Below are 21,762 nucleotides of genomic sequence, written 5' to 3' on the forward strand. Positions count from 1 at the left end.
AAATGAGCTAGAGAAGGAAATGGCAAAACTATTCCAGTTTCTCTGCCAAGAAAGCACCAAATGGGATGAAGAAGACTCGGACACAACTGGAAAATGACTCAACCACCACAACATTGTTTTCATAAATTTCACAGTAGGATATACATTCCTTAATGGCAAAGTGCTCAGTATTTGCTTTGAAGGCAGTAGATGTTAGAGGCTTGTTGAATTAAATGACAGTGAATATGAACATTGTTGTAGGGTTTGTTAAACTGTGACTGTCTTGATTAATTTATTTAAATTCCACCAATATCTCTTGGCCAAATGAAATTGATAATAGGAAAGAAAAAATAAATTAGTAGACAACAGGACATTTGTGTCAGCTAAATGACCCAGTGGATGGAGCATTAGACCTGAAGTCTGGGAAATCTGAGTTTCAATTCACCCTCAGTTTTTTGCTACTAGTGTGATCCGGCTGGTAGATGGAAAAGATAGAACGTTTAACCTTTTTATCTCAGTTTTCTCAAGTGCAAAGTGAAAATAATAATAACACCCACCTCCCAGACTCATTACTGGGATTAAATAAGACAATGTTTGTGAAGCAGTCTATAGTGCTTGACTCACAATTGCTGCTTATTAAAAGCTTATTTACTTCCTTGTCTAATGGTCAAGAAAATACCACCATCAAAATGTCCAAAGGAAAAAAAAACACCGGGTAACCTCATTCTTTTGAGTCTTAAAGGCACCTTCTTAAGTCCCCTTAAAATATACATAGAACTTTAACTAGATTTAGTTGACCTTGTTTTTAGGAGCTAGAGTGAAAGAGCATGAAAGACATCGGGGGAAAAAAGTCAAAATTGACTTTGCAGTTTTGTCTAGGGCAGAAAATTATGTCTTTGGCACATACTATTGATGCCTTAAAAATATCCCTTTTTATCATTTGTGTTTATACTTACACAAATAAAATCTTGATCTCACAAGCATCCGTTTAAGGAGCTTGCCCAGACCAGCTATCTCTTCATTTTCCACTTGAGTACATTGCTTTGGACTTCCTCATCATGCAAGGAACTGCAGCATTCTGAAAGATCACGTTACTCCTACCAAATTGCTGGCTCTCTCTGATTGGAGGGCAGTGAGGAGAAGTCTTCCTAGAATATCCAAATAAGTAAGTTGCACAGGACAACCATTTCCTAATTTCCTACATGGCTACGTAACTGTGGGCTTCTCCATCATGCTCTTGACCTCCATACCATTCCCAGTTCCTCACCCCTTCTGCTTTTGTGTTTTGCCTTCATTAGATTGTATGCATGTTTCTTGAGGGCAGGAACTATTTTTTTTCATATTTGTATCCACAGCATTTAGCAATATGCATATAACAGAGTAGGCATTGATAAATATTTATTGACTGAATGATATACATGTTATCAAGGCCAAGGTGCCATTTTAGGAGTCATACTTCTTTTTGCCTCAATCAGAAAACCGGGAAAATTATTCCCTTTTGCAGTGGGTGATACCTCTTTCACTCAGTGGGTCTCACCTTTTTTCACTGCTGGTAACAATGTATCTAACCCTTTGTTAAATGAGAAAAGAAAATCTATTAGACTACAATAGGCAAATCACAGTAATCTAAATGGTCTTTTAGAGAGAGAGAGAAAATCCTCAAAGATTCTAAATACCTATGGATATATATATATATATATAAAGTATACCCTAAAAGATGGTTATCCAACCTTTTTTTGAAGACCTTTAGTGAGGAAGAACCCCACTACCACCAAGAACAAACTGCTCCTTGTAATTGTTTTGAGTGCTAATTGTTACAATTTTGTTGTTTTCTATATATAAAGCTTCAGTCTTTAATTTTCATCTAATATTCTCTGTTCTATTTGTGGAGGTAGGAGAACTGGGATTCTTCCAGAGAGAAAACGCCCCTGGAATTTTAAATTTTATTTTATTATTTTGTTAATTTATTATTATTATTATTATTATTATTATATTATTTTGTTTTATTTTTATATTTTACCTATGCTTACCAAGGGCTCAGATCACTTTGTTCTGTGCTACTAAAGGATGTCATTTTCTTCTACAATTCATTTTATGGATAAGGAAATTGAGTCAAACAGGCTTAAGTGACTTGCCCAGGATCATATAGCTTGTAAGTGTCTGAACTCTGATCTTCTTGACTCCAAGCCTGGCACTCTTTCCACTGAACCACCTAGTTGGCCTATTGATATTTTAGACATTTTGTTTATATAATTCCAAATTGAGTAACTCATGATTTTTGGAATTTTACAAAATGCTTTCCTTTTGAAAACCCTGTGATGTGGGTGGTGCAAATGTTGCTATAAACATTTTGTACATAAGGAATTCAAGGATCAGAGAGGATTAAAGATTTGTCTATAGTCATATGCCTAGTATATGGCATGAGTTGGGAGTCAAACCTGGGTCTTCTGTCTCCAAAGTCAATGATTTTGCCTCTTTGTCATTTTTTTCTTACATTTATGTCTAAAATGTAGCTATGCTTTAATTTTCTTTCTCCCTTTACTCCCATTTTGGCTATCTATGGAATACCTATCTTTTCAATATGTTTTGGCCAAACTTCTCCATAGAACCTAGAACTAGAAAAGTGCAGAGAGGTGCAGGTGTGCTATTGAAAAGGAGATTCTTAGTCTTCTGATGGATTCTAAACTATTTGATTTTTGTTTTCTTTAAAGGTATTTTGACTTGTTCCTTTAAAGTTTTCAGCAGTAGCTTTCTCTTGTCTATTTGACTCTCTCTCTCTGCTTCTATGCATCAACACTTTTACCTCTCCTCTATATGACCCCTGTGGAACAAGGGGGCTGCTGCTAATTTGTTTTGATATGGTTTGCTTTGGTCTGACATCCTTTTTATAGTAATTCTTTTTGGAGGTGCTAGTGGGCTTCTAGCAAAGGCGCCATCCCTAATACAGAGAGGAGGCAGTAGGCTAGGCTTTGATCAGGGAACCGTCTGTCTTCTTCCTGTTCATCTCAAATGTGCCAGTTTTGTTGTACTTACATAGCTTAGGAGCTTTATACGAGCTCTCCTATCTTATTTCTTCCCAAGCCCATCCCATCTTTTGAAGGGTTCTTGTTTTGTTCTCCTTTATTATTTTTCTTTCACAGTTCTTATCCCTAACAGGAAAGCAATAGTGATAGTTATGTTTTTTGTGACATTTGTAAAAAAAAAAAAATCAAAGACCTTGGTTTTTGAAACTATTTTTCATGTATAGGCATGTTGCAGATTCCTCCTCCCGTTCCTTGGAAAAGTGTTCTTTGAGGAGTAGTGAATGACCTACTGTGTCATTTCTCTAAAGACTGTCATGTTTAGAGAGTTATTCTATTTAATTGTTAAAGGATGATATTTTCAAGGGAAGGACTTGCATGGTTATTTATGTCATTCCCTACTGATCTGTTAAAACACTTTTCCCCCTCCTGTTTAACAGCTAACAGAACCTCTTTATGGAAAACTCAGTAGCATTAAAACAAAATAGCAATGGCCCAGATGTGAGGAATGCAATTGGACAATGTCTTTATTATTAGGAATTAGAAGTTGTCAAGGGACCAGATGTGAAGCAAAGTGGAGATAAGCCTCGAATAACAAGTAAACCTTACAACACTGGATCATGCTGTGCTTGTTCTTATCATCAAGCTATTTGTTCTTTGTGAGCAGCAAGGTGTTAAGTAATGAAACATAAGCTCAGGATTTTATTGACTATTATTGCATCCTGTTCTGCCCACTGTCCAATAAAGTGCAAAAAGTTTATACTAGGGAGTTCTGAATGAGGGTTTGCTTCTAGTTTAGGACCTCTCACCCACCACAGCAGTTCAAAAGGGGTAAAGGAAACAAATGATGAAATAAGTCCTGCAAAATATATTACTGGAAGGCTAATATCTATTGTCCTTCTTTCTTGGATCTAGGACTTAGGAATTAAATCAGAAAGGAATAAACTGAAGGGAAAAAGTTAGAGTCTGCATTAAGTGGAAAAGATCAGGAGAAAAGAAAGAAGAAAAGAAAGAAGAAAAAAAGCACTGAGGTCAAAGCAGTATGGAATAGGCAAAAGAATTCTGGATTTGGAATCATAGGATTGAGTGTTAATTTCATCACCCTTCTTTATTATGTTACAATGAACAAATTACCTTTCTGGACCTCAGTTTCTTTATCTGTAAAATGAGAGATTTTAATGTCATAAAATCTATGTTCCAATGAATGATGATTATTGTAATCATTATAAATGATGAAAATTTAGAAAAAGATTCTTTCAAAGTTCATTACATATCAAAGATGAAGACAGGAAAATTAAATTATTCCCAGGTAATGAAAGGCATCTTTGGCAGAAACTGTTTTTTGAACATCAAAAGAGCACATGAGGGGCAGCTAGGTAGTGCAGTGGATAGAGCACCAGCCCTGGAGTTTGGAGTACCTGAGTTCATATACGGCCTCAGACACTTAATAATTACTTAGCTGTGTGGCCTTGGGCAAGCCACTTAACCCCATTGCCTTGCAAAAAAAAAAATCTAAAAAAAAAGAGCTAATGCAATTAGCTACCTTTGAGGGGATTGTTAAGAGAAGAGAGAGAAAAATTTATTATAGAGAAAAAATTTAGCCAGTTTGGTATTGTACATTTTTAAAAATTACTCATATGTGCAGTATCTTGAATTACCTAGTAGTTTTATTTCAAGACTTTATTAAAAATGGAACTGGATCTGGGATTTATCTAGTTTAGGGAATCTCCCATCCTGGTAAGGAAATTCCCAGTGTAAGCAATTTATGCTTAGTTTTCAAAGTTACCTTGAGAGGTCAAGTGAGTTCTTGAGGGTTTAGTAGTCAGTATCCATCTGAGATGGGACTTGCACAAAATCTTGCTGGTTTTTGAGGTCAGCTCTCTATTTAGTACACAATACAGTCTCTCACTTTGAGAAATTACTAGTTTGAGAAAATCTAGGCAACCATAAAGACTTTCTACTAGAGTGTTAAAAGTGCAAGAGAGATCTGTAAGCAGTAGAATTTGAAACAGTAAATGAAATGCTAAATTTTCAGGGTGAATAACAGAAAATACAAATAAATGATCAGAGAAGATCATTTGGCACAGCTTCTGTGCCAAACAAAATGGTTCCTATTGCCCTACTGTTTTATCTTCAAAAATAAGAACTTACATATGAAGCAAAAGTATATAAACTGGTAGAGCAAAGAAGCCAAATTAGAAACTTGAATTTATTACCCTTAGCTAAAGACTTGTATTTAAGTAGCAATCAAGACACACCTAAGAAACACCTAGCATAGAATACCCAGAGCTCTTCCTGCCTAGCTTAACAGATTATCTTACATTTTGTGAGTCTACAAATAAGCATATGGTTATTTGGGGGACTTCAGGATGATATAATCTGAAAGATAAGGGTCTTGGTTCTAGGTCCCATGGAATCTACCAATTAAGTATGTAGTTGGGAAAGGAGATGGAAAAGATTCATCATTTCCTAGGTATCACCAGTGTAGATGTGGGGTTTTGGTAGATATTTTTATGATAAATTTTTTGACTCCCTAAGGTTTCTATGACTTCCCAGTTAAGTATTTTATAAAGAGAATGTGAAGATGCATAACCTTCTATCTTCTGTATAGATTTGCAATTCTTATTCCTTCTAAACTATAGTCAGAAAACATCTGAAAGAGGTGAGAAAAATAAGTAAAATTATTTTTTCAGAGAATCTCTCAAATGGCAAATTTGATACTGATAAACAGTAGCATCTTAACAATTAACCTGAATAAGAGGGAGAAACAGTTAATATTTTTTCTTCAAAAATTTTGGGATTTCTTGGTCAGGAGACTTCTTACTCTACTTTTCTCTGTCCTCAGAATGCTAAAAGTAAAGTTGAATTCTTTTTTTTTTTAGATCATGAACATATTACCACCACCCCCCCCCAGCCAAAAAAACTTCCCCCATGTCCTTCTCTAAATCTCTATTTTTGTGTGGCGCCTCTTAACTATATTCCAGGGGATTCATGGGTGTTTGGGGGTAATAGATATCGAAAGAATAGCATGAGACCCTATTCAATGGGCTATTGCTAATACCAACCAGAAACACATGAAGCCAGAAGCAACAGCATTTAAGACATGACAATAAAAATAAGAGGATAAAGTAGGAAAATATTATCTGTACTCATATGCAAAAGATTCCATTTGACTTTATCTAGGAGAATTATATTTGAATTCTCCTTTAAGTTTTCCCAGCATAGCAGACAGAATACAACTTAAGATCTCAAAATCCCAGAGTGCAAATATCTGCCTCTTGAAATGTATGCTGTGGGACTCTACAGGAAACTGAGGAAGGGACTAAGAGTTCTCACTTTAAACCTAAAATGATCTTGGTTCACTGATAACACCAGAGTTTCAGGTCACCATGACTGTACTGCTCTATAAAGTCATCTTTTCTTTTTCTCCTTGACCTCAACTTTTTTCATTTTTATTTTTAGGTGGTTTTTTTTGTTTGTTTTTTTACGCAAGGCAAATGGGGTTAAGTGGCTTGCCCAAGGCCACACGGCTAGGTAATTATTAAGTGTCTGAGACTGGATTTGAACCCAGGTACTCCCGACTCCAGGGCTGGTGCTTTATGCACTATGCCACCTAGCTGCCCCTCTTTTTTTCATTTTTAATTAAAGATTTTTATTTTGAGTTTTACAATTTTCCCCCCTATTACTCCCCGCCCCGCCACAGAAAGCAATTTGTCAGTCTTTATGTTGTTTCCATGTTGTACATTGACTTGATCTCAACTTCTGAACTCTCCTTTTCTATTAGTGTCTGTACCACCTCCATACTTCTTTACCTTATCCATTTCCTTGCTGATAAGACTATCACTTGCCAGTCAGGGTCCTTGCCTTAAGACTTCAGTGTGCATGGGGTTCATACGTATATAACCCAAATGTATTCAGGAAATCTTTTCCATTGATCTTGATTACTGTAGCCCAAAAATATTGTGAGAAATGAAGTCTTAAGAACATATTCTCTAAATTTGCCTATTCATCCAAAAATGATATATAAATGGCAAAGGTTTCCATGATTTAATGAATTTCTTACACTAAGTAAACCCCTTGGAGAGATTGCTCTGAGACTGGATTTAGACATATTTTTAATGTTTTCCCCTGAAACCCATTACATGTCCTTTTTCAGAATATTATCACCAATATAGTGAAGGGCTTCGATATCAGGGCATGGAGATATTTCACATGTAGAAGAGGAGACATGGAGGGATATATATGTTGTATTAAATAAAATGTCCCATGAAGAAGGGTTATATTTGTTCTGCCTTGACCACAGAAGGAATACCTAGAAGCAATAGATAAAGATTATAAAAAATGGTAGATATATCTGATATATGAACATATTTCTAGTTAGAAATAGCTTCCTTAGGAGATAGGAGGTCTTCCTTACTCCAGGTTTACAAACAAATGTTGGACACTTAGTAAGCATCTTTTAAAAGAGAATCTTGTCCAGCTAAGACTTGGAATAGATAGTATTTGAGATTCCTTTAAAATTTGAAAATTTTTAAATATGATTTACACAGTACCTACTGACCTCAGGGAGGTAAGCAGAGGGAAGTTTGAAAAGTCATTGTTTTTGATGATGATGGTGGTAGTGGTGATTGTAGTATTATTTTTCATGTTACCTCTCACTCTTTTAAGGTGGATTTTACTTTTAAATCATAAGTTGAGGAGTTTGTCTCTTGTCCTCAGGGCAATCCAGAAGCAACTGAAGGTGGTTGTACAAAAGGTAATAAAGTGGTCAAATATTTTTAGGAACATCCTTCTGACAGCTATGTAGTGTATCAGTGGTACATGGAAGAGACTGAAAGTCAGGAATCTTGTTACGCTGTGTGAAACAATATTGTCTCCTAAGTTTTGCTATGCTGAGTAGTTGGTATCTGAAGGTTGTTGTATAAAACAGTAGTCCAAAATCTTATCCAGAAACTGAAGGAAGAAAATTGAGACTAGAGAAGGGATGATTGACTCAGAGAGTAGAAAAGCACCTAGGAAGTAAATACAGTGGAGACAAAGTAAAAGCAAAGTGAGACAAAGAGAACATTAAGAGAACACAATTACATAAAAACAAAGTTCATATATATTTATATATGTGTGTGTATGCATTTGTTAAAGTCCTTCACAATCTGATCTTAACCTGGTATCTTTCCAGCCTCATTACACACTGTTTTCCTTTCTATAAAGCACAATCCAGTCAAATTGGCCTTATTATTCTTCACATATGACCTGCCCTCTCCTGTCTCTATCCTGAAGCACAAGATTCATCCCATCTTTTCCTCCCATTCTTAGAAGCCCTAGTTTCCTTCAATACTCACACAAATTATAGTTTCTACATGAAACTTTCCTGATCCCCCCACCCACAGTTGCTAGTGCTTTCTTCTTTTAAATTTCCTTACATCAATTTTAAATATATAAATATATATATGATACACATATATTTATAATATATATATATATATCATATCTACTTATATATGTGTGTATGGCCTTCTCTAGAAAGTTTATAAGGGAGGGGCCATTTCATATTTCACTATCTTTGTTTCTTCATCATCCTGAACTATAATTGGTGCATAGTAAACACTTAATGTTTGTTGAACAGATAACAAATAAAATGGATAGACACTGAAATATTTGAAAAAGGTAGGAGAGTGATCCCTAACTAGTAACCATTATCATAGCTACTTTTGCTCAATAATATTCTGATTGTTAACTTAAAGTGAAGTGAAAGTCAGGGAGACATATTCATCAAAACCATTCACTGCTGCTTTCACTGATCAAAGTGAATCAAAGCAATCACTCCTTATTCCTCTTCAAACGGGGATGGTTTTTTCCTCTCCCTCCTCCCTCCCCGCCAACCTATATCTAACCCACATAACTTCCTTCATGATAAGGCAATATTTTTCCTAGTCCAGGACCAAGTCCCAGTTATTTGTCTCTTGCGGTCTTGTCTTCCCTGCCTTTCTACCTATTGCTTAAGGATTGGTAATCAAATAAACTCTGAATTAAGACTAGGAGCTTACCTTCTATACCTATTAGGAAGGATATGAGGAATATGTTCATTTGCTCTCCCATGGCTAACAAATGCTGTTCTCCTCTGAAAATTCCAGTGGCTTGGAGTTAGAGGCTTCCTAGGTAAAAACCATTTGCTCTCTTGTCGCTGCCATCCACGTCACCTGTATTGCTCCCAACACTCTATCCTACTAGTTGACCCAGCACAATTCATGATAAAACCCTGATCCCAAGGTCCATGAAGAGCCAAATATTTGGCACAAATGGGCTACAGCACATTTCCAGCGCATCCTTTATGCAGGCAAGCCATAGGGGGATACCACTGAGGCAAAAGATGATGGCAAGCAGGAGATGGATAGCCCACGTACAGTTACTAGCACAGGTAAATGTTATTTTTTTAAAAAAATGGGAACAAGATCTCTGGAACTTTGCATAGATCCTCTTTGGGAGGACTTATGGGAGAATTCAGATAAGAATAACATAGAATGAAAAGCCTGAATGGAATGCTCACTGGTGGGGAAATACCTCACACCAGTTTGAAGACTGACTCATTGAAGAGCAGTAAGGCTATCTAAGGCTTAGTGACTGCATAGTAGGTCTTTTTTTTTTCTATTTTGAAGGATGATGCACTTTGAGGGAATCTCTTTAATGGCAACTGAGAATGGAAAAATGATGATTTCATTTTGTTTGGTATATAACAAAATGAAAAAGACCTATCATTTTTGTTAACATTGCTATCCACATATTCAGTAAGAGTCCTCTGGTGACCTAAACTGTGACAACTTATTCAAGTTGAGGAGGATGCTGAAGCTAAGAGCTCAGATTTGGGGAAACAAAATTATCCTTCCAGAATTCATGAGAATGCTTTTGCTTGGACAACTGTTGTTATTATTAAACTTCTTTCTTAGGTAATTTGAACTTCTTTATTATATTATGGGTCTGACCCAACTATATTATTTAGTTAAGATAAAAAATTTCATGGTAGTGATTAAATAGGTATGGTAAAGAATCCAAAACAATAGTTCATTAGTTTTGGTGTGTACTCCAGATAAAACACCCAACTGCTATCTATAGCAGAAAATAATTAGGAAAAAAACACTTCTTAATTTGTCAAAGTTGGTCATTTTCTTTAAATAAGGTGTTTTGCTTTTGTTCAAGTCATTTATAATTATCAGCAAATATATATTTGAATTTATATATACATATATGAACTTTATGTCTCTTGGGTTTTAGGAAATTAAGTTCAATCAAAACATTACTTTGGGGTGCTATAATCAAAACACAGGGTTATATGCAATTTTAGAACCAGTCACACTATTCTTAATCTCTATAATAAAAACAGTCTCTATAGCTATTTTAATCTATTCTTAAAAAATCATAAGATATTTTCCTCCAAAGATCCCTTAGTATTTTACTTCCATTACCAAAATATCCTTTTGATGTAATCAAAGGAATTAGGGGATTTTATATGGTGTAAAAAAGCAAAGAAGTCAGAGAACAAGTCAGAAAGAGATCAACTAATATGTTTTAGTCCCTTAACTCTACAGCCATTGCATCCCTATATAAATCCTTTTTATTAAATGATATAATAAATTAGCAGGATGAGCTTTCATAGGTCATCTGGTGCAAAGCTTTGTAATATAGAGATAATTTATTACTATTTTCCTATATCAATTAAATTTCTGAATTTAACTTGCTGCCGTGTGTAAATTTTCTGATAGGAATCAATTAAATATATTGTGTTATTTTGAAGACTCTTAACATACTAATTATAAAATATTTCTACAAATAATTCCAAACATTTATTATATAATAAATATTAAGATGGAAAATTTCATCCTCCCTATTGGTGTAGTCAAATGATGTCCTCTACCCATTTAAGTGCCCTCTTGATATTTGAAGAGCATATTTCATTGTTAAATTCAAATTATTCTTTTACACAAGTTAAACTATTTTATTAATATGAGGTAGATAATGCTACATTGTTTGGAAAGATCTCTTTTACAGTACTGCATATTTAAATTATGAAGCTTCACTGAATAGCATATCTATTAGTACAAAACCTGTTTTAGCCATGATGATAAGTATCATCAGGATGGTTTTTTCTTGAATAGTATACTTCTATTAGTAGTTAAGTTCTTAGTTGTTCAACTATACAAATAAAAATAATGAATTACTTTTTTCTTTTCATGAATAATAGATATTTGATATGATTCCTTAGTAAATTATTAAAACATCCAAATTGTGAAGTAATATCATATAATGGGTCCTAATTATTTACAACAAAGTCTCCTGTATAAAGATCAAGCATGAGAGCTCTTATTAATATACCATTAGTCTGAACACATAATGAAAGGGCAATTTTGAATGACATTTATCAACTCTAGAACTGTCAACCTCTACTATGTCCTTAGGGTCTTGCTCTCTTTGGCTTTAGAAGAAAGCATTGCAGAGAATAGAGAAAAGTATTCAGAAATCCACTGCTTTTTGTTTTACTCAGTGTTTTAAGTAGACATGCATCATATATGACACATTAGTCTTCTCACCTCAAAGATGAGAGGTGTCACCTCCAACTCATTGCTAATATACATAAGTATATGTTGTCTTTCTCCCATCCTCTCTAAACAGAAATTATTTCCTCTACTCTCCTAAGTTGTCTTCTATTTTTTTTTTTGCTCCATATTTGGAAATATACACTGCCCCCATAGTGAGTTAGTGTTTCTGTTTAGTCAAGTGCAGCAGTCACCTTTATTTCCCCAAAGCATCCCCAAACCTTTTTCACCAGCTGTGATAGTGTCAAAGGAAGTTCTATGGCTGTCAGAATAAAGGCTTTTGAGACACAACTAAGCCCTAAGGCCTGCCAGTATTTCTATACAGAAAGAAATAAGCAGGGACACCATTTTACAATAAAAAGTCAGTATCTAGAAATACTGCTCTTTGATATTCTTAAAAATGGCCAATAAGATCTTAATCTAGAAGACATTTTAGTGCATACCCCATCTATATTTAGATTTTTTAATCTGGAAGACCATTATGTATATGTACATTGCACACCTATACAGACACACAATGGTCTTCCAGATAAAAGATCTAGATTAGAATACTGGGATTATCCTTCTAAATTTTCTTATACTCTAGAACTAGGAAATGTATTTATTTTTATTATTTATATTATATATTAATCAGATTTTTAAGTAAAATTATAATAAAAGTCTGATTCAAGTTGTCAAGACCTCACCTACTAAAGACCCCTTTCATTCTTCTGTTTGAAAGAAAACTGATGTTCCATTCTGCTATTCATTGGATTTTTTCCCTTTCAAAAGATGTATTTATTTTCCAGTTAAATACAAAGACATTTTTCAACATTAATCCTTTTGCAAGCTTTTGAGGTCCACATTTTTCTATCACCCTCTCCTCTCCCCCTCCTCATGGCAGCAAACAATCTGTTATAGGCTGTGTATGTACAATTTTGTTTAATTTATTTCCATATTAGTCATATTGTGAAAGAAGAATTAGAACTAAGGGGATCTTCACTGGACTCTTGATAATTTTAGCCTTAGAACTTGACATGAGAGACACAATGTGGCACCAGCCTTAGAGTCAGGAAGAAACCTAAGTTCAAATTTGACTGAAGATATTTGAAAATTGCTATCTATATGACGCTTTGGCAAATCATTTAATCCTGATTGTCTTGCAAAAAAAAAATTAAATTAATACAAAGAACAAACGGCAGCTAGCAAATTCTGATTTCTTTTAAATTTGATAATGCAGAATGACAGCTTCTTAAGTAAAAGCTATTCCCTTTCCAGTTCCCTTTTCTCTCATTCCCAGAGATCTAGTCCTACTCCTACTATATTCCCTATTCAGATCTGCTCATCCCCTTGCATTCATTGTGCCTTTTGGAATCTTTATTCTCTTTCGACAATTTTTCTTTATCTTAGGTCTTTTGTTCCTGTCCTCCTTTTATCTTTTGGTACTGGTGGGGAATCTGGCTTATCTCATAAGACATTCTAGGTCTAGACATCATTTATAGTACTAGATTACATTATCTAAAGTCCCTTGACACTTTCTACCAGAAGACAGAGCAGGCCTTGTTCCCCACAGCTACTTTCAGACCCTCTCTTTGCTGCTATCTCCTCTCTTCAATTTAACTGCTTATAAGCTTTCAAAGTCTGGTGGCAGTTATCTATTTCCTCCCAGGTCATTCTTCCTTCTTTCCTCTTCTGGTACAGTACCTGATTTCACAATCTTCCATTCTTCCTTCCCTCTTCCTTTATGCTTGAGGATAAGCTTCACTGTGATCTTGCTCCAGTCTCTCAATTTATCAACCTCTTCTACTCCCATGACTTACAACTTTATTACACTTCAGCCACATACAGGATTATCTTACCCTTTTTCTCAACATGAACCTTAATCAGTCTACTCTCACAATACAGCAGTCCTCTGATTATATATCTTATTCTTCTTTAATCTACTTTTTGATGTAGCCTCTAGTCCATGGGTGTCCCACCTTTTAGTTCTGGGCCTCATCACCTAACAAAAATTTGTTAGTGGCCACATATAGAATTACTATTTATTTATGACTACAATTTACCCCATATTACCAATGAGCATAACAATAAAAGTATAACAATACCACATGAATGGATTTTGAGGGGCTGCATGTGAAACACATATTGAACACACCTGTTCTAATCTCTTTCTTCAGTTCTTACATAGGCTTCATTTTTTTTTTTACCAACCTTAGGTTTTGTTAATCATTTCAACTATATAATTTAATATCCTTTTATGCCTTGTCAAACCTGAACCCTGATCTACTCTTTCCTTCAGCTTTCTCTCCTCCTACTCATCTTAGAAGAATGCTAGAGAAAGTCAGTTGTACTGAGTCCATTCCAAATCAACAACTGAGAAAATTGAGGCTATTAGTTAACAGTTTACTTTTTTTTGCCTTGTTTTTAAATCTCAAAACCTTATGACACCATTCCCCATTCTTTCCTCCTTTGAACTAATCTTAAATGAAGAGGTCATGTCATTCTACATAAAACCCTTGATCTACTTTTTTTTTTTTTTTAGGTTTTTGGCAAGGCAAATGGGGTTAAGTGGCTTGCCCAAGGCCACACAGCTAGGTAATTATTAAGTGTCTGAGACTGGATTTGAACCCAGGTACTCCTGACTCCAAGGCCAGTGCTTTATCCACTACGCCACCTAGCCACCCCGATCTACTTTCTCTAATTTTCAATCTTCCTATTCAGTTAGACTCCTCTGTAGCCTAAAGTCATACCCAAGTTCCTATCATTCTAAAAACAAAACAATTAAAAATGCTTTTAATTTACCCTAAAATCTTCTCAAGCTATCATCCTAGATATCATCTCTTATCTGAGTTAGTTTTCTCTTCTTTTTTTAAGGCAACTTATTGATACTACCCACATTTTTCTCTCAATCACTTTTCCACACTTTCTAAAATATTTTTCAACCTCATCACTCAACTAAAACTATTCCTCCCACCATTAACTTTTTCTTGAAAAACTTATTTATATCTTAGATTTCTTTATAAATTTCACTTTCTTATACATCTCCTACCCTGCTACTGCCCTTTATGAGACAGAAATGGAGAAAAGGAAGGGGAAGGGGGAGAGAAAGAGATGGAAAAATTCAATTCAGCTAAATTAAACCAGAGACACATAGAAATTGTTGCCTTGCTCCATACCATGGAATGATTTGCCCATTCATTTCTTTTACATGCACACATAGCTCTGACTAGATTATCTTTTATAATCTCCTCTCTCTGGTTAACAATACACTATTTTTGTGAAAGGTATCTTATCTGTTATAATCTGTTTTTATGGTATTATAGATATAGCTATTATATTTTTGAGTTCATTGTGATAAATGTACAAATAACTGATCTAAATTTGATTTGTACAGGACTTTTTTTTCCCCAAGTTTCTTTTCAGTAATTTTCCATCATATTTTACCAATGATTATGGTTAAATAGGAATTTCTTTCCTGAGGAATTTATATTTTTAAGTTTATCAAACACTGGGTTGTTGAATTCTATTATTTCTGATTCTTTTTTTTGAGTAGTCTCTCCCATTGAGCTACTTTTCTATATTCATTAACCAGAACCAAATAGTTTTGATAAGTGCTACTTTTAAGACCTGCAAGTGCTATTATTCCCCTTCCAATTCTATCATTTTCTTTATTTCCCTAGATAGTCAGATTTTTTGCTTTTCCAAATGATTCTTTGCTCCTCCAAATTAATTTTCATCTAGCTTTAAAAAATATATACCTTTGATAGCTTGCCACAACACTAAATCTGAAAATTAATTTTAGTGTTGTCATTTTATTATGGTTGTCCTATACAGACACGAACAATTAGTATCCCTTCAATTATTTAAGTTTCTTCTTTATATTTTGAGTTTTATTTATACAGTTATTGAGGGTGCTTTAGTTGATTGTGGTTATTTCTAATCGTGCTTACCTCAGTGGCCTCTCCGGAGTTTTTTTGTTGCTATGTTGAAGTTCTATGGCTTTTTGTGGGTTTATTTTACACCCTGGAACTTAATTAAGGATAATTAATTGTCACAATTAGTTTTTTTGCTGCTTCTCTAGGATTTTCCAAGTACATCTTTGTTCTTTTACATACAGGGTTAATTATCTCTCCCTCTAAAGTCCTTCACCCATTTCTGCCTTCTCTATTACTCTAGAGCAGGGGTAGGGTACCTCTTGCCCAGAGGGCCATATAAGGCACATGGAATCATTTTTGACTGTTGCCTCCAATGTAACTGCAGGAGGGACTCAATAATTTAGGAGTTTTTAAGGAGTGAATTAATTAAATGTTTGACCAAATATAGCACATTAATTTTTAAGTTTAAGTTTCTTCTAGTTTAAGTTTCTTTTAGTTTAAGTTGCTCTAGAAGATGACACCATTCTCACTTCCAGCTCACAACCTAGGTGTGTGTCATCCTAGACTCCTCACTAGCTCTTACCCCCCAGGTTCCTAAGACCTGTTAATTTCACCTTTGTAATAGTTCTCAAATATGACCCCTTCTCTTTAAAACTACCACCACCCTAGTGCAGACTCTTATCACCTCATGCCTATTGAAAGAGCCCACCGGTGAGTTTAGCTGTCATAACTCTCTCCCCACTTCAATCACTCAGAGTCACTCCATTCACTCAGTAGAGTGTTTTCCCAAAAAAGATCATGTCACCCAACTCAATATAAATTCTTGTGCTTCCTCCAGGAGCAAATGCAAAATGCTCAGTTTGGTATTCAGAGCCCTTCATAAAATAGCTCTCTTCTACTTCGCCAATCTTCTTAAACCTTACTCCTTTCCACTTAACTCTTTAATCCATGAGAGTTGTCTCCAAATACATGGAAGATTATCATGAAGAGGGATTTTATTTAAATTTCAAAGCAGCAATTTTTTTTCTGTTTTTCCTAATTATTAGAACTATCCCAAAGTGAAATGTCCTTTCAGAGGTAGTAGGTTCCCTTTTAGTAAAGGCAGAAACTGGTTTTCTACTTGTCATATGTATTATGGTAAAGATTATTTTTTGGATATGAATTAGACTAGCCAATAGATCCCTTCTAAATATGAAATTCTGTTTCCATGTATATTTAAAAATTAATATTAAAATTAAAACATTTTGACAACACCTACCTATATGTTTTAAAGTGCTTGAAGCTTCATACATTTCATCTGATTTTATAGGTCAGGATACTGAGAAAAAGTAGCTAACTAAAGTTTTACAATGAAATGCCAGAACTTAGGTTGCAGTTTATACAATCTTAGTGCAACCAGTGTCAGTTGCACCAGAGAAACCCATGAAAAAGCCAATATGGAGTTGGATATTCATTAAGATAGACATATAGTCAATTCTAATAGCACACCAGAATTGGACATTACCAGACATTTCCAATGTTCAGTGAATATTACCAGAATTTATGAATTGATCATTCTCAATTTTCCATTGCCATTGTATGATCTGTCATACACAACTGAAAACCCTTGCTATTCTTCAGTCAATCTACATCAGAAGAAGGGATGGACAAGAAGGGAGAGAATTGGGAATTCAAAAAAATTTGTAAATGAATGTTTAAAAAATTTTATGTGCAATTGGAAAGTATTTAATGAAATCAAAATATTGGCAAATCATTTAAGCTACAAGAACCTTAATTTGTTCATTTGTAAATGAGGATAATGATACCTTTCCTGATAACTTCACAGAGTTGTAGTGTGGTTCAAATGGCATAATATCTGTCAACATATTATGAAGGGCTATATAAATGAAAAGTACTATTATCATTAAAATATATTGAAACAGTAAAATATAATAAGCTCCTTGAGGACTGTGGCTGTTTTACTTTTGGATTTTTATCATCAGCACCTAGCTCAATATTATAGCAATTTGTAGTTGTTTAATAAATTATTATTGCTTGATTACTGTTGCTAGTATAACAGTAGTTATAATGTCACAGAATAGGTTGTTACTATCATTTTTGATATCCTACTGATATATTGTTATGATACCAAACAAATTCCATGCGATATAGAAGTAATAAAAATCACTAATTGATAGACATGTGATGAGACAATAATATTGGGTTACATACTTGTATTTCTCTAGATACTTAAGATCTTACCATAGTTTATGTTCTGTCAATTATTGCAGGATGAAGTGGCACAACCACTGAACTTGTCTGCTAAACCCAAGACCTCTGATGGGAAATCACCCACATCACCCACCTCTCCCCATATGCCAGCTCTGAGAATAAACAGTGGGGCAAGCTCTCTCAAAGCCTCTGTCCCAGCAGCATTAGCCAGTCCTTCAGCTAGAGTTAGCACAATAGGTAAGTTACTTTTTAAAAATATTTTACAGTTAGTATTCTATATTTGTGAATTAAAAATGGCCACTTATGTTCTTCATATGGTTCCAATTCAATGCAATGTAAATTCAGTGAAGTTTCTTTTTTGGTTTTTGCAAGGCAATGGGGTTAAGTGACTTGCCCAAGGTCACACAGCTAGGTAATTATAGTGTCTGAAGTTGGATTTGAACTCAGGTCCTCCTGACTCTAGGACCAGTGCTCTATCAATTGCGCCACCTAGCTGCCCCAATTCAATGCAGTTTGAACTATGTAGTCAGTGAAACCACATGACTCATCTTAAGCTGAAACTAAAGATATGAAGCCTCATTAAAGAATCCATGCTTATTAATTGCTCCCAGTCAGGAAAAGTAGATTTGTCACATATTTTCACTTTATAGTAAAGAGTGGAATTTAAAATCAGAAAGACCTAAGTTCAAACTCTGTCTTAACTATGTAACCCTGTGCAAGTTATTTAATCTGGTCAACTTCTATTTCCTCATCCATAAAGTAGAGATAATATTAGCACCTAATTCATAAGGCTTCAGGATAATCAAATGGGAAAATAGATTCATATAATCCAATCCTTAATGGAATAGATAATTGTTACCAAATAGAAATAGTGGTCAAAATGTGCGAATTATTTAGAGACCAAAACAAGAGATCAAGCCAGGACCAACTGATCCTTCCAGAGGACCTCGTGTGTAGCCTATTTCATTACTCTTATTTGCTACATTTAACATTTTTTGGTAACATGCATATTTACCTACAAGGAAGTGTGTGTAAAAAATGACATCTTTCTTCCAAGGTAAGTAACCAACAGTTGATATCACTAATGTTCAATCTCATCCTGCTTGGATTTTACTTGAAGACATGGATGGTTCTTATCTTCCAGACATCATAACTATCATTCTAAGTGCAGCAAATTCAGAAATACAAAGTTAGACTTTTTTGATGTCCTAGACAACTTCATTGATGCTGCCTCTTTTGGGAAGAATAAAAGAGGAATCTGGATTTACAATTTTACCCATATGAAGAAGTAAGAAATCCCCCCCCAAAACTAGGTCATCAACAACTTGTCCATAAATTATAGTCTTAAAGTATTATCTGAGACAGTGAGAAGCTAAACAAATAACTTATTATCATATATTTCATATGTCCATGATAAGTCATGAAACCAGGTCTTTCTATCCATTCATTTATTATTCCAGTACCTTTTCATCATATTGTATTGCATAATAAAATATTTATTTTAAAAAAAGTGTACATTTGCATATAGAATCTAATAAGTGTGTTTGATATTTAACTCCACACATTTTTAATATTTTGTATTCTTTTGTTTGGGGCAGCTAGAAGGGGGAGTGGATAATGCTGGGTCTGCAGTCGGGAAGATTCATCTTTTTGAATTCAGAGCTGGCCTCAGATGCCTACTAGCTGAAGAAGTCACTTAACCCAATTTGCCTCAGTTTCCTCATTTTTAAATGAGGTGGAGAAGGAAATAGCAAACCATTGCAATAATTTTGCTCCCTCTCCTCATGCCCCTTCCCCAAAACCAAATGAGCCCAAATAGGGTCCCAGAGAGTCTGACACAAATGAACAACAAAAATTCTTTTGTTGGATCTAACAATGACTAGTAAATATTCTAATTGGTTATGAGGATAAAGCTTATTTTAGTGTCCAAAGATATAAAATGGAGAAAATATTTTATTTGTCATATGTGAATTACTGAAGTACATTAAATATGTAATTGAGTTATAAATATCACATTGTTTAGTGTGTGACTAAGTGATGTTATTAGAACTACATTACTTAACTAGCTGAATAAATAATCTATTTGCATTTTTATTATCAGTTTTGCACTTAGTCATCTATCATGTTTAAAAATTGTTCCCGGAAATAATGAATAGTGTCTATTACTACTATATATCTAGCATTTACCTGGTATTTTTCACTAGTAATCCTCTTGGGTTTCCCTGAAAAATCTTTTCCCCACCTACATCTCATTTTTTCATAGATTTTAGACCTCTACAATTTGCTTTTCTCCTTTCAACAAAATGCAGATGTTGAAAAGCTGTATGTACCTGTAATGAGTAATAATGTAGCTGGATAAAAGCTGTGAGGATTAATGGAGCTGTAAAGGTCACTCTTGAAAGAAGAATTAATGTGTTAGACCATTAATAAACCATGGAAAACTGTGGACCAAAAGATAACATACTTAAGTTATCATTAATGGCATATGGCTCTTTGCTATATATCTGCTAACTAGAAATAGAGAAATAGATTTTCTGATGTTTCAGAACAATGTTACTGTGTAAAATATAAGAAGTAGTGATTCAAAAATGGTGCACAAACAGATAAAACTGCCCATAAGTAGTCTTTAAGAAATGTGAATTTACTAGATGAGTGATAGCAAGTTTCAGAACCTGTGCCCAAAATGTTGTTCCTTGAGAGGTGCTAAGAATTAGATCTACAAGACAAGACTCCAGTTTCTCAACCATGCTCTTAGTATTTGACCAGAGTTCATTTGGTAGCTACAGAAAATGCATCCCATTCCTAGATATATTGTCTATGAAATTTGGTACATCGTGAAGTCTGAACTATTGTACTACAGTTTTATAGTAGATAAGTATCTAGGACAGAGTAGTAGAACAGGGATAGAGGCATATTGATAAAGTGGTATGTAAAGATAGCTTGATGTACAGAATAATGCATGGTTGGTTTGGAAAACTCAAATCCTGTCCAAGAAACTTACTGGTTCCCTGGAAAAGTCCTCCTCACTGCTTTGGGTTCCTCATCTGTAAAATGAGAGAATTGACCTGCTAAGTTGCCTCTTGGCTTAAATCCATGTGATCTTATTATTCATTTGTTTTAGTCTCGTTCAACTCTTAGTGACCCCATTTGAGGGTTTCTTGGCAAAGATACTGGAGTGGTTTGCCATTTTCTTCTCCAGATTATATTACAGATGAGGAAATGGAGGCAAACAGGGTTAAGTGACTTGCCCAGGGTCACCCAGATAATAAGTTTCTGAGGTCAGGTTTGAACTGATGAAGATGAATCTTCCTGACTTCAGGCCTGGTACTCAATCCACTGAGTGACCTATGTTGTAATAAGTCTAGTTTACTTTCAGGTCCAACAATTTGGTGCTTTTGACAAGTTTTAAAATTGTACATAAGAATGTCTAGATTGTTACTGTGGGAAAGAATACAGTGAAATTTCTTCATTTGTAAAAAAGGTTTTGGGAATTTCAATAGAACTTTTTTATTTACATATAAAATTTTCAGACTACTATCACTGGGGTAAATTTTTTTTATTTCCAGGGAAACAGTAAAACAGTTGCAATATCTGTATCTATTTCTTATATGTATAGTCAGCTAATCAATTTCAAAGGACAATAGAAATATAAATACTGATTATATATACATATTAAAACTCTAGAATGATCACAATATTTGTTTATTGCATTATTGCTTATATAAGAACATTCCTTGGAGTAAAAATTTATGTATATATAAACTGCTAAGAAAATATAACTCCATTGTTGGTCAATAAGTAACAAGGCACACATTTTATTTCAGCACAGAAATATGATAGTGACAGTCAAACATATAATAACTAAAAAAACTTGAATAAATTCTTATTTAGATTCAATTGTCCAGTATATAAATGATTCTTCAATTTAACAGGAAGTCACAAATGTCAGGGTTTCATATAATATATTAATTAAAATCTGTATCTCCAAACCCAAGAATGTTGATTTTTTTTTCTGGAAACTTATTTTTTCCTCTTTCACACACCAAATTAGAAATACATATACATATATTTCAGATTGCATTTTATTCATTTGAGTTCCACTTTCTGTCAATA

General features: G+C 34.3%; 1 protein-coding gene across 19 annotated transcripts in view; it reads left to right on the forward strand.

The window, feature by feature from the left end:
- The window catches only part of SOX5 (SRY-box transcription factor 5), a 1,270,393-nt gene that overhangs the window by 1,207,467 nt on the left and 41,164 nt on the right, over positions 1-21,762 (forward strand). For all 19 annotated transcript variants that reach the window (XM_074194255.1, XM_074194256.1, XM_074194251.1 and 16 more), the window contains one exon: positions 17,709-17,886. In XM_074194255.1, coding sequence (XP_074050356.1) covers positions 17,709-17,886 — 178 coding nt within the window. The remainder of the gene's footprint in view (positions 1-17,708; positions 17,887-21,762) is intronic.

The sequence above is a fragment of the Macrotis lagotis genome, chromosome 7 (assembly GCF_037893015.1).
Source record: "Macrotis lagotis isolate mMagLag1 chromosome 7, bilby.v1.9.chrom.fasta, whole genome shotgun sequence".
NCBI lineage: Eukaryota > Metazoa > Chordata > Mammalia > Peramelemorphia > Peramelidae > Macrotis > Macrotis lagotis.